General features: G+C 43.3%; 1 protein-coding gene across 2 annotated transcripts in view; it reads right to left on the bottom strand.

Annotated features, from left to right (window-relative positions):
- Nucleotides 1-6923: 6923 nt before the first annotated feature.
- Nucleotides 6924-13072, bottom strand: part of kita (KIT proto-oncogene, receptor tyrosine kinase a) — a 186888-nt gene continuing 180739 nt past the window's right edge. For both annotated transcript variants that reach the window (XM_072496779.1, XM_072496778.1), the window contains exon 21: nt 6924-9101. In XM_072496779.1, coding sequence (XP_072352880.1) covers nt 8943-9101 — 159 coding nt within the window. In that variant the 3' untranslated portion in view covers nt 6924-8942. The remainder of the gene's footprint in view (nt 9102-13072) is intronic.

Here is a 13072-nt window from a genome sequence, read left to right as displayed (position 1 = left end):
TGGACCAGGTTTACCCGGAGCTGATGCAGTCGATAGGGAGCGACCATGCTATTCAGAGGGGGATGTCAGTGACACCCCAGCAGGTCCATAGACGATTGCAGCTGTCCTGGAGGCTATGGGCACAGGTGGTAGTGCTGGCAATGCGTTGCACTGAACACTGCAAGATGTTGCACAAATTTGCTTGAACATAAAGCTTCCATGGAGTACAATAGTACCTAACCAGCACAAGGTTATTAGCAAGCACTGGAGCATCCAGAAAAAGAATTGGAAGATGTATTGTTAACCACATGAGACATTTACACTGATCTTGACTGGCAAAGCTTTTAACGAACATGTTTTTCCATTGTGTGGTAGCATGGCCCCTTTAAGAGGCAATCCCCCGTGGGCCACGTGGGTAGCATGGAGCCTATCATGCGCGCAAACCCCAACCAATGGGGAAAAAGAGCAGGGCTCTGGGAGCAGGGGCCAGGGCACTGTGGGCCCAAGAATCAGAGAATAAAGACCTGTTTGAGAGACTTCTGTGCCTGTATATAGTTAACCTTTCTGTTGCTTTCAATAAACCCCTTATGTTATACAAGAAGCCTCAAGCTGTCACGCATGGCATAAAGAATCCTGTTTTCACATTTTTTTAATAGAGAAAGTTAAACAGGCCTGGGGGAGGGACAAAGAAATGGCCCTTTTAAAAGCTAGGTATCATTCATATTGTGTGAGACTTTTCATCCGATAAAGACATTCAAGACAGCAAGTGAAAAATAACTTTCAGGCGATATGTAGTCAGCATCTGACTTCCTATAGGATGGCACCCAGTTGATATTATGCACTGTCTACAATCAGAATTGAACAGAGTAAGGAAAGTGTGGTCTGATTAGATCACCATACATTTTGAGTATGATATTTTATGACTTTTTCTATTGCTTCGGTTAACTAATTCAGTATTCGATGGGCTTTGTTGATTCTGCATTGAGTCACCATTGCTGAAAGACACCTTTTGCAGTGTCAAATCAATTCTTCAAGCTTTGGGCTCACATTTAGGGCCTGATCTAACCAACGTGTTGAGCCGCATGTTTCCCACTTTAATTTCAATTGTACAATAGAACAACAAATTCAAGTTTCAACCTGACTTTGTTGGAAATGAGGGTTAGATTCAAAGCGTTGGCTGCAGTTTCAGGTTGTGCTGACCCATAGATCTAAACTGAGACCCATTCATTCTTCTCGGAGTTAACCATTTAACTTGAAAGCATTACTGGGATAAGCTTTCTGTATACATGCTTCTGATAGTCCAAAGTTTCTTTTGACACAAGAAAAAATGGAATTGTCAGATCGTTAAGCAGCTTTGAAGTAAGTAGAGTTCTGGAGAATGGGCTAAATATTGGTTGAATGTAAAGCCCTATTGTTGTGTGAACATGAACCAGTTTAATAGCAACTGCCATGTCCTCGAGAAAAGGACTGAGAGCTAAAACCTGTTTTCAGGCACAGCGAGGGCACTGTACTTAACACATGCCCCATCACATTGGAGAAATTAGTGCCCCAAATTGGTCCCTTTGGCTACATCAGAGCCCTTGTTTTGTGTCTCTGATTATATTGGTGCTCAACATCCATGTCTAGATACCTGGCAAGAGCCATGAGCCAGTTAGTGATGGGGTAACCGCTGTCACTCAGCAGCCAGGCTGTCACCCAGGGTGAAGAGGAAAAGGCATTAAGGACTGCTGCAGCATGAAAGTGGCACATACTTATTGCAAGGCAATGAATGACAAGCTGATCTGGTCACAAACCAGTTCGATATTTAATTGAATAGAATCTCTACCTTGTGAGAAATAGAGCTGGAACTAGACGTTCAAGGTTTGCTTTCCAATTCTGGGCATTGCTGGCAAGGCTGGCTTTTATTGCCCATCCCCAGATGTCCATTATGGCTGATGGACCATCTGTGTGACCAGGTTAAGTGCATGCAGTCTGTGATGCTCTGATTGACGTCAATGGAAAATGAGGCAAGGTGTAAGCCGGGCTGTCAATTCACGATCATCCATTTTTCACCCAGCAATAAAAGTGAAACTGCCCCAAAAATACCAGGCCAATCTAATGCAAACTAGATTGGTCTCAGATTTCAGGAGGCCCCCTGAAATATTACAGCTGCTCATATGATGTTCATTCAGGCTATTTGAAAGAAAATTGACATCCACTTTTTTAAGCACTGGCATAATGCGGAGTCCTTCTGATGGGAAACAGCTCACCATTTACAATAGTGGGTGCAGTTTTCACATTATTTAAAGTAAACGAGGGAGTGATCAAACGGTGTCTGACGCACTTCTCGTAGGACAGTCTTGCTGAAACACACTGGACATAATAGCACTGCATAATTGCTGAGACAGAAAATACCCTCTCAGCAGTATTTCACTACATGGCAAGTTCCAGGTCCAGTGACATATTGTCAAAGGAACTCAGCAAGCAGAGGCCAGTCTCTACTGCACGGTGACAAAGTAGGAAAATTAAGTCCTGTGTGTTACTCTTGTATTCCTGCCAGCAGCATGTTCAATAGCAGCCTCAGTGTAATCACGGGAATAGAATGCATATCAACTCTCTGATTTAAGGAATGATGTCGGAAACAAAGATTTTAAAAATGTATCTATAAATGGACACATTTAATGGGGCCTGTGAAGTAGTTGAAGGTCATGTGAAGTCACAGAAATCGGTTCCATATAAAATATACAGCTGCAAAAGAATTGGTGGCCGATTCACAAACCATCTGTTTGTTTGTAAGAGACAGCACGTACTGAGGAATTTTGCCAAGGGTTCCGAGGTCTGTTTTGATATCAGCATTTACACCTGAGCGGAGTAAAACTGGATACTGTGTCAATAACAAAGTTGTGGCACACCATTCTGACAAAAACTGCAAGTTTAATGAACACGCACAACATACTTCCTTCACAACAAGTGTCTTTTATTTAAACATCTCTGTGAAAACAATATTCCAAATTATACCATGTATAACATACAGTAGCTGTATAAGTTTAAAAAATGCAATGTACAACATATACAGAAAGGTCAAACTGTCCATCGGAAACAAATATTTCCTTGTCATTGAATTAGTTGTACTTTTATTTCTGTTGACAGCGACTAACATTAGACAGGCACCAGCCTCAAGATTGATCAGTGGCCATAGTTTATTATAGGTAGTAACTGGGAGCAGTGTTTGCCCAGTTGGTACAAGGATTGCCTATCAAGGAGAAGCAGTGAAATGTTTTTTTCTGCGAGGGTTACTCGCTATCTCGAACTCCTTTGGTCAGAAGCTATCACTGGGGCTGTGGAGCAGAGGGGTATCCTAAAAGAGTGCAGGCCGCCACAACGACTGATTGCGCGCTTGTGTTGGGGCACTGGAACTGGCAGTGGACAATCTGATCAGTTCTGATCAGCAAACATTCCCTGACACCGTGGTACATTTGCAGACTGGACACACCAGTCAGCTGCACCCTGGCTCTCAGAAGGCCAGTGCCTGCATGCCAATCAATAAAAAGCATAGCAAAAGAAAAAGTGAAATCCGAATGCTGGTAACCACTGAGCCAAATAATCACCACAGCTCCTGGTGGACATCTAAATGTTTAGATTTTGATTTGCAGGCTGCTTGAGACAATATTAATTTTGGATAATGGGCATTTTCAGCTAGAACTGTCAAAGGAAAATATACTACATTGCTCGGAGTAAAAATGCTACGCAAATATCCTAACACTTTTCAGGCAGAGCTGCCATGTTGTGCTATTAGTAATATGGTCATCAGACTACAGAAGGAAAGGTACACATAATGAACTTGTCTTAGATTAGTGGCATCAGCAGAAAGGAAAATGGGGCAATAGTTAAAACAGGTGACTGATTCACTATTGCCTTCTTTGCACTAACGTCCAAGACATATTTCCATAATATGTAGCATACATCAGTTATATCAGACAACTTAGCTCCTGCTTTTTAATGCATTCTCCATCTAAAGACCTTGGGTTAAGTATGGGATGCTACTACACAAATCTGTTGGTGTCTTTTGTCTGTTAATTAGCAGAGAAGTTAAATATCTTTGACAAAATTTTTAAACAAATGTGTTAATTCAGACAAAATTGCACTGTGCAAAAGTAGTTTCTGAACCCATTAGTGCACTCATGTTTGAATTCTACCCAGCAATAGATTACCCGACACATTTTCTAAGCTAGGAATTTGGATATTTTCCAACAGACTGTAATCTAAACCAATCATCGCTACATAAATAAATACAGAAAAACAAGAGGGTCCTTTACTAAAGTACGACATTGCAAAACAGTCTTCAAAGGAGCAACAGCACAATATCATTGCATCACTATGGATGCCTGGTCCAATAGTACATTCTTTTAAGATACCAGAAACCCGCTGCGACAATGTGAAATGGCAGACCACTTCCACTGCCAGAAAACACTTGCGGAGGTGTGGAGGCGGAGGGTGGAAAACCCCAACCACTGTGTAAAGGCAATTTATCTGATCACCTGTGCAATAAAAAAGTATAACAAAACAGCAACCCAATCTTCGGATGAACTGGGCACCTCTCTGGAGCACATTCCATATATACGAATATACAGGCCGGAAATCTATGTTCCAGATTCTAGTTGACCGAGGAGAATCGGGATTGTGTCCCGTGGGTGCTAGGAGCATTGCCAGGGTGGTATTCTCATGGTTTAACTATGTAAAACTATGCATAGTGCTGAACACGCCAGTTTCGCTGCAGTTGCTGGGGTCAGGTCGTCATTTTGAATGGACGCCCCAATCCCAGCGTCCAGGGCAGGCCCTCCCCCTGCCCATAATGCAAATGTTGATCCCCGCTGACAAGGGAAGCAGTCCCAACCCCTCATCAAGGAAGGGTATCCTCCCCACCCACCACGTAACACATTACACACACATCAATACCCCTTCACCCAACCCTTCCCAGACCCCCACTTCAGTCCCTGCTCCCTAACAGTGCACTGTCCCTGACACAATGACACTGACACCCTGGCAATGTCTCCCTAGCCTGGCATGATTGACTGTGAGTGAGTCCAAGGGGTTCAGCCCATTGCTCATGCGCCCCCCTTTGCTGTTGCTGGCTACAGAGGGGGTTCTTCATGGGTCCTGGGAATTGGATGGGCTTGGGCTGTGAGTCAGGGATTGACCACAGGACCCTCCCCCAGGATGGGGGTCCTGTACCTGGACCCTTCCAGCCCTGGGCAACCTGAAGATCACTCTTTGCACGATGATCTTAGGCAGTCCTCTGTTCAAAATCTTCATCCTGATCTGACCTGTTTAAACTCTGAAGTGGCCTTCTCACTCTGAACTACTCTGCCTGACAGCTGTTAATTGAAGTTTAAACCAGGAAGACTTTCCTTTTCCTCACATCTGCTCCCTCAACACTATTATTTTGAAAATGCTGGTTTTTGAAGTGTCAGAGCTTTCCTAGAAAGCCTATACCTGAAAATCCTTAAAATCCCCTGAGATTCTTTGAAATGCCAAGCATGCATTCAATTTCACAGTGCAGTACCTTTAACAAGCCTATAATTGACAGCTTAATGGTTTAAACGCAGCTGCCAGGATGTTTATTTATTTATCTTTCTCTTCACACTTGAATGCATTCCAAGTATTGATATTATATTAATATTTCATTGATACTAACCACAATGTTTATAAATTATAATTCTTGTTATGATTGACAGCTGCTGCCCACTTCAAAGCAGCTAAATGGTTTCACTACCTCTTTTCCAGTTATCATTGTTGAAGTGGTCACTTCAGAGTTTAAACAGGTCAGACCAGGATGAAGATATTGAACAGAGGGCTGCCTAAGATCACCAGGCAAAGAGTGATCTTCAAATTACCCAGGGATGGAAGGGGTAGTCCAGACCCGGGACCCCATCCTGGGTAAGGGTCCTGGGGTCAACACCTTGTCCACAGCCCGAGCGCTCCCAGCCCCAGAACCCTTGGGGGACCCTCCCTCTGTAGCCTGACAGTGGCAGAGGAGCACATGAGCAATGGATTGATGCCCTGTGCCCCCCTCACTCCATGACTGTGCTTGGCAATACTTACACCTAAAGCCTGCCCAGTAGAGTTCCCGCTGTGGGGGCCATAGCATAATGGGGGTAGGGACGGGAGGCAGGCACAGGGGAGGAGGTGGAAAATTCAGGCTTCCAGCCTGTTAATTGCATTCTAATGAATGCAAATCACCTGTTCGCATTCTCCCATGCGGAGGGTGGTAAGCCCTCTATGGCCGTCAGCCACCTGATGCCGAACCCGTTTTTTGCCCGGCATTGGATTCTCTGCCCGATTGGGATTCCCGATCTTAGTAGTTGGGAATAGAGAATCCCGGCCAAAAATTAGGAGGAGGTTTAGGCTATGCAGCCCGCAATCCTGCTCCAGCACGCAATAAGATCGTAGCTGATTAGATTGTAGCCTCAGATCTACATGTGGATCATTGTAGCATTTATATGCTTTATTCCCTTGTTCATCAAGAATCTATCTACCTCTGCCTGAAAAATATTCATTGACCCTTTCTCCACCTCTCTCTGGGGAAGAGATTTCCAAAGAATCACAACCCTCTTACTAAAAAGTTCCTCTCATCGCCACCTTAATTAGGGGCCTCCTTAATTTAAATCATGTCCCCGATATCTAGACTCTCCCACAGGGGGAAACATTCTTTCAACATTCCACTCTGGCAAGTCCCCTAAGGCTTTTACATGTTTCAATAAGAGCATCTTTCATTCTTCTAAACTTCAATTTTTTTGGGGGTTCCATAGAGGCTTAATAAAGGGGTAGTCTCGGGCCTCACTGTTCATGCAATTCAGACATCCAAATTGCTCCATAAATATTAGGTACACTGATATTTATAAATGCTACGATGATCCATATTTAAAAACGTTTGTCTTAATGTTTTTGTCATGAGGACTTGCAACTTTAAAGTCAACGTTAATCACTTTTAATTGACTCGTCCAATGAACAATAAACATAAACATACATCACGCATGTGCATGCAATGCTTTACTATCTCACACATAACGCGGTAATACACATTTAGATTGAGCCTTAAGCCTAGAATTCAAGAATAGAAGGGTACATCTATTGAATTTATGTGCGAGGTATGGAGCTTTTGCCTTTTGGGAACTCATTGGGACTTTGTGCACCGAGGTGCAGTATTTCCCATTCATTCATTTCAATAGGAAGAATCAAAAGTGATCACATCTCTTCTACCATTTTGGCTAATTCATATCTGTCATATTTCTGACTTGGGAAGCAAATGACCTGTTCTAAGATTACTCTACAATTTCATGGTGCAAACTATATCACCAAGTTGAATTCTCCGCTAGTGGGATTCTCAGTTCCGCGGGCAGCACAGCCCCGCCAACCGGTTTCCCGGTGCAGTGGGGTGGCTACAATGGGAAACTTCATTGGCCAGCGGTGAAATGGAGAATCCTGCTGCCAGCAACAGCTCACCACTGAAACACTCACCTGGGGAGACAGAGAACTCACAAGACTGTTTCCTGTCTTAAACCAAATGCCAACAGTACAACAGCATTCCAACAGTTTTCCATTGCATGCATGTATTGGGATTACTTTTCTCTGAAGCCACTATAGCCTGACCAGTTTAGCTTATTGAAATATGGTTACAGTTTCTGTGCAGTGAAAGTTAAGTTAAAAAGTAAAATTAATTGTGTATTTATAACCGATTCCAAACAAAGATCTGGCCGACTGGATTCCAGGCTAACTTCCTTAAGCAACAACGACTTAATTAAAGACCATCAGCATTGGCACAGTGGCTAAAGGAAAACCGCCAAAAAGGTGCTTTGAACTTTAATTTCTGCTGTCATGTTTTAACCGTTAGTTATTATCAGCAAACATGGATGTTGTTATGTAATTTCAAATGTAAATTGTGTGGGATAATGTTGATGTCAAAAGAGTCCTGACAGGATTTATACCATTATTCACTCTCATCCGCTGCTGAGCTTGGCAACCTATGACAGTAGCTGTCAACACTGATATTTAGTTAGATCTTTGGAAGAGGAATTCCTCATTTATTAGGCAGTTAGGAATGGGCAATAAATTCTGGCCAAGACAGCAATGCCATGAATGAATATAAAACCCGTTTTGCCACTTTTCCAAATTATGGTATTAATGTGATTTCCAATTAGGCATTAGATTCACCAACTGCAGTGCCAGAGCCAAACAACCAAGTAGAATATATTATATATACATTTATCAATCAACTGTAGAAGACTGAACTCCCAGCGTTTCAATTTAGATATGATTGCGTCCTTGTAATAACAATGTCAACAAACATTGTCTATGAAGGTTACAAAGTCATGTCTAAAATTTGGCGCATTCCTTTTTCACTCAGGCACTTTGAACTGAGGAACTATTGGCTCTGGGCCCAACTCAGCAACAGAACATGTTACAGAACAAAAAAAAGTACATAATGCAGAAAATAAAAGCTAGGCAGTGAGATGAGACAATTGGTTCTATTCCATCTCAGGTGCTGATCCGTCCATCTTAAAGAGCTAACTGGTTGCTAGACGCGTCCTGTAAATTCAGTCTGATCATTTATAATTCATCAGCTAAATTAGCTAGTTCATTAGAATCTTGTTTTGATGCAAGTATTCGTTGCAGTAAAATAAATGATAAACACAATTGCATATAGTTCAAAAATAACATTTTCAATGCCATTTTCTACAAAATAAGGATGTGTTACCCATCTGGAAAACACCCTCCAATAGTCTTGCAACAGTAATAAACAATCACTCTGGTGTATGTTATCCCAGAAGATATAACTTAGCCACACAGGACCATGGTACAGTAGTTTCCAAGAAAATTCATGATTCCAGCATACATAAAACTGTTAATAAAATACACATTCAGTCATTTGTCTGTATACTAGTTTCAGCAGGATGCAAGTATTTTGGACTTTCCTTTGCTCAAAGTCAATTTTGGATCTGTTTGTTTTCATCTTCAAAGAACACGTTGTCATTCATTAGTAATGGTTGATCGGAAGCGTTGCTGCTGCCGGCTGAATTAAGGCGTGAGGAATGGCTGGAGAACTTAAGCCTGGTGGTAAAATTAGACTCCAAGTTGGAATACTTCTGTAAAAACAAGGGGGGAAATGGATCATCAATTGATAACATGTATTTGTAGAGCTGGTGCATATCTGTTTCTTTATGTGCATGTCTTGCTGTCAGTACACAAGCTTTTGTATCAGCCCAATTCTGAGAGGATGAATGGGTAAAAGAAGTCCTGATTGTTAATGATTTCACTGGCCTACAGTGATGTACAGCTTTCAGGTCTACATGGGAAAACAAAGGGAAAGAGCCACAAAAGTGAACATAAAATTAACCGTCTTTCTGTATTCGTAATACTCACTCAACTTAAAACTATATGATCCAATGGTCAGCTGTTTACTTATGCTTCAACTGAGCTGAGAAATATCATCACAAACTGAAGTAGGAATGGCTGGTACAGAGGGAGGTTTGTGCTACTGCTACGCCCCCTCCCCACCCCCCCACACCCACCTCCCAAGAACATACCCTCCAAACCAAGTGTATTCCTTGTCGCAATAGTGTGGCGTCTGCTTTTCCATAACAATGATCTTTATAGCCTGTCTGAGTGGTATCGCTAATTTTAAGCCAGTGTCAAATTATTGGCACATTCTCAGTGTAGATTTGTGCCAACAAGGAACCATGTTAGAACATAGAACATATCGTGCAGAAGGAGGCCATTCGGCCCATCGAGTCTGCACCGACCCACTTAAGCCCTCACTTCCACCCTATCCCTGTAACCCCAATAATCCTTCCTAACCTTTTTGGTCACTAAGGGCAATTTATCATGGCCAACCACTTAACCTGCACGTCTTTGGACTGTGGGAGGAAACCGGAGCACCCGGAGGTTTTGGCTTGGAAATCTTGCAGGCAGAGGAAAGTTAGATTCACATCACCAAATCAGTGCTATATCAGAATTCTGTAGTGGGGCACAATGTTCTAACACACAGCATTGAATTTAAGCCCATATAAAATTTGAAAATCTGTGTGTTACCACACAGCACAAATGATTCCTAAAAGAACTGGATCAGAAATGGAAAGGCACATCGGACAGGGTTTTCCAGCCCCTCCCGAGAGCAGGGTATTCTGATCCCCCCAAAGTTAATGGACTTATGGCTGGTTCACCACATCCGCCACAGCAAGACCAACCATGCCAGGGTGGGAAAATCCCAGCCCGATGTAAGTGGCTGCTGCAAATCCTGGGTAAAATCATAATTATAATGAAAGATACTTACAAATTTCAATCTTGGCAGTGGCCAATGTCACATTATTCTAATGTGCAGGATTTTGTTGACAGATCTAGCCTTAAAGAAGAAGACTCGGACAAGCTAGGAGAGTGGGCCATGAAGTTGCAAATGAAATACAATGTGGAAAAGTTTGAGGTTATGCACTTTGGAAAGAAGAATTTAGGCATATACTATTTTCTAAATGGGGAAAAGCTTCGGAAAGCAGAAGCAAAAAGGGACTTGGGAGTCCTTGTTCACGATTCTCTAAAGTTTAATGTGCAGGTTCAGTCAGCAGTTAAGAAGGCAAATGCAATGTTAGCATTCATGTCAAGAGGGCGAGAATACAAGACCAGAAATGTACTTCTGAGGCTGTATAAGGGTCTGGTCAGAAGAGAAAGAGAAAATGCTGGAAAATCTCAGCAAGTCTGGCAGCATCTGTAGGGAGAGAAAAGAGCTAACGTTTTGAGTTCGCAGAAATTTGCTTTTATCCTAAGGCTCTGATCAGACCCCATTTGGAGTATTGTGAGCAGTTTTGGGCCCCGTATCTAAGGAAGGATGTGCAGGCTTTGGAAAGGGTCCAGAGAAGTTTAAACTAGTACGGCAGGGGGGTGGGCACGGGAGCAATAGGTCAGAAGGTGAGAGCATTGAGGGAGAACTAGGGAATAGGGACAGTGTGGCTCTGAGGCAGAGCAGACAGGGCGAAGTTGCTGAACACAGCGGGTCCGGTGGCCTGAAGTGCATATGTTTTAATGCAAGAAGTATTACGGGTAAGGCAGATAAACTTAGAGCTTGGATTAGTACTTGGAACTATGATGTTGTTGCCATTACAGAGACCTGGTTGAGGGAAGGGCAGGATTGGCAGCTAAACGTTCCAGGACTTAGATGTTTCAGGCGGGATAGAGGGGGATGTAAAAGGGGTGGCGGAGTTGCGCTACTGGGTAGGGAGTATATCACAGCTGTACTACGGGAGGACGCCTCAGAGGGCAGTGAGGCTATATGGGTAGAGATCAGGAAAAAGAAGGGTGCAGTCACAATGTTGGGGGTTTACTACAGGCCTCCCAATAGTCAGCGGGAGATAGAGGAGCAGCTAGGTAGACAGATTTTGGAAAAGAGTAAAAACAATAGGGTTGTGGTGATGGGAGACTTCAACTTCCCCAATATTGACTGGGACTCACTTAGTGCCAGGGGCTTAGACGGGGCAGAGTTTGTAAGGAGCATCCAGGAGGGCTTCTTAAAACAATATGTAGACAGTCCAACTAGGAAGGGGCGGTACTGGACCTGGTATTGGGGAATGAGCCCGGCCAGGTGGTAGAAGTTTCAGTAGGGGAGCATTTCCGGGAACATGACCACAATTCATTAAGTTTTAAAGTGCTGGTGGACAAGGATAAGAGTGGTCCTAGGGTGAATGTGCTAAATTGGGGGAAGGCTAATTATAACAATATTAGGCGGGAACTGAAGAACCTAGATTGGGGACAGATGTTTGAGGGCAAATCAACATCTGACATGTGGGAGGCTTTCAAATGTCAGTTGAAAGGAATTCAGGACCGGCATGTTCCTGTGAGGAAGAAGGATAAATACGGCAATTTTCGGGAACCTTGGATAACGAGAGATATTGTAGGCCTCGTCAAAAAAAAAAAGGAGGCATTTGTCAGGGCTAAAAGGCTGGGAACAGGCGAAGCCTGTGTGGAATATAAGGAAAGTAGGAAGGAACTTAAACAAGGAGTCAGGAGGGCTAGAAGGGGTCACGAAAAGTCATTGGCAAATAGGGTTAAGGAAAATCCCAAGGCTTTTTACACGTACATAAAAAGCAAGAGGGTTGGCCCACTGAAGGATAGGCAAGGGAATCTATGTGTGGAGCCAGAGGAAATGGGCGAGGTACTAAATGAATACTTTGCATCAGTATTCACCAAAGAGAAGGAATTGGTATATGTTGAGTCTGGAGAAGGATGTGTAGATAGCCTGGGTCACATTGAGATCCAAAAAGACGAGGTGTTGGGCGTCTTAAAAAATACTAAGGTAGATAAGTCCCCAGGGCCTGATGGGATCTACCCCAGAATACTGAAGGAGGCTGGAGAGGAAATTGCTGAGGCCTTGACAGAAATCTTTGGATCCTCACTGTCTTCAGGTGATGTCCCGGAGGACTGGAGAATAGCCAATGTTGTTCCTCTGTTTAAGAAGGGTAGCAAGGATAATCCAGGGAACTACAGGCCGGTGAGCCTTACTTCAGTGGTAGGGAAATTACTGGAGAGAATTCTTCGAGACAGGATCTACTCCCATTTGGAAACAAATGGACGTATTAGTGAGAGGCAGCATGGTTTTGTGAAGGGGAGGTTGTGTCTCATTAACTTGATAGAGTTTTTCGGGGCGGTCACAAAGATGATTGATGCAGGTAGGGCAGTGGATGTTGTCTATATGGACTTCAGTAAGGCCTTTGACAAGGTCCCTCATGGTAGACTAGTACAAAAGGTGAAGTCACACGGGATCAGGGGTGAGCTGGCAAGGTGGATACAGAACTGACTAGGTCATAGAAGGCAGAGAGTAGCAATGGAAGGATGCTTTTCTAATTGGAGGGCTGTGACCAGTGGTGTTCCGCAGGGATCAGTGCTGGGACCTTTGCTGTTTGTAGTATATATAAATGATTTGGAGGAAAATGTAACTGGTCTGATTAGTAAGTTTGCAGACGACACAAAGGTTAGTGGAATTGCAGATAGCGATGAGGACTGTCAGAGGATACAGCAGGATTTAGATTGTTTGGAGACTTGGGCGGAGAGATGGCAGATGGAGTTTAATCCG

The sequence above is a fragment of the Scyliorhinus torazame genome, chromosome 3 (genome assembly GCF_047496885.1).
Source record: "Scyliorhinus torazame isolate Kashiwa2021f chromosome 3, sScyTor2.1, whole genome shotgun sequence".
In the NCBI taxonomy this organism is placed as follows: Eukaryota; Metazoa; Chordata; class Chondrichthyes; order Carcharhiniformes; family Scyliorhinidae; genus Scyliorhinus; species Scyliorhinus torazame.
The sequence above is the reverse complement of the archived record's forward strand: the minus strand, read 5'-3'. Positions and strand labels throughout refer to the sequence as shown.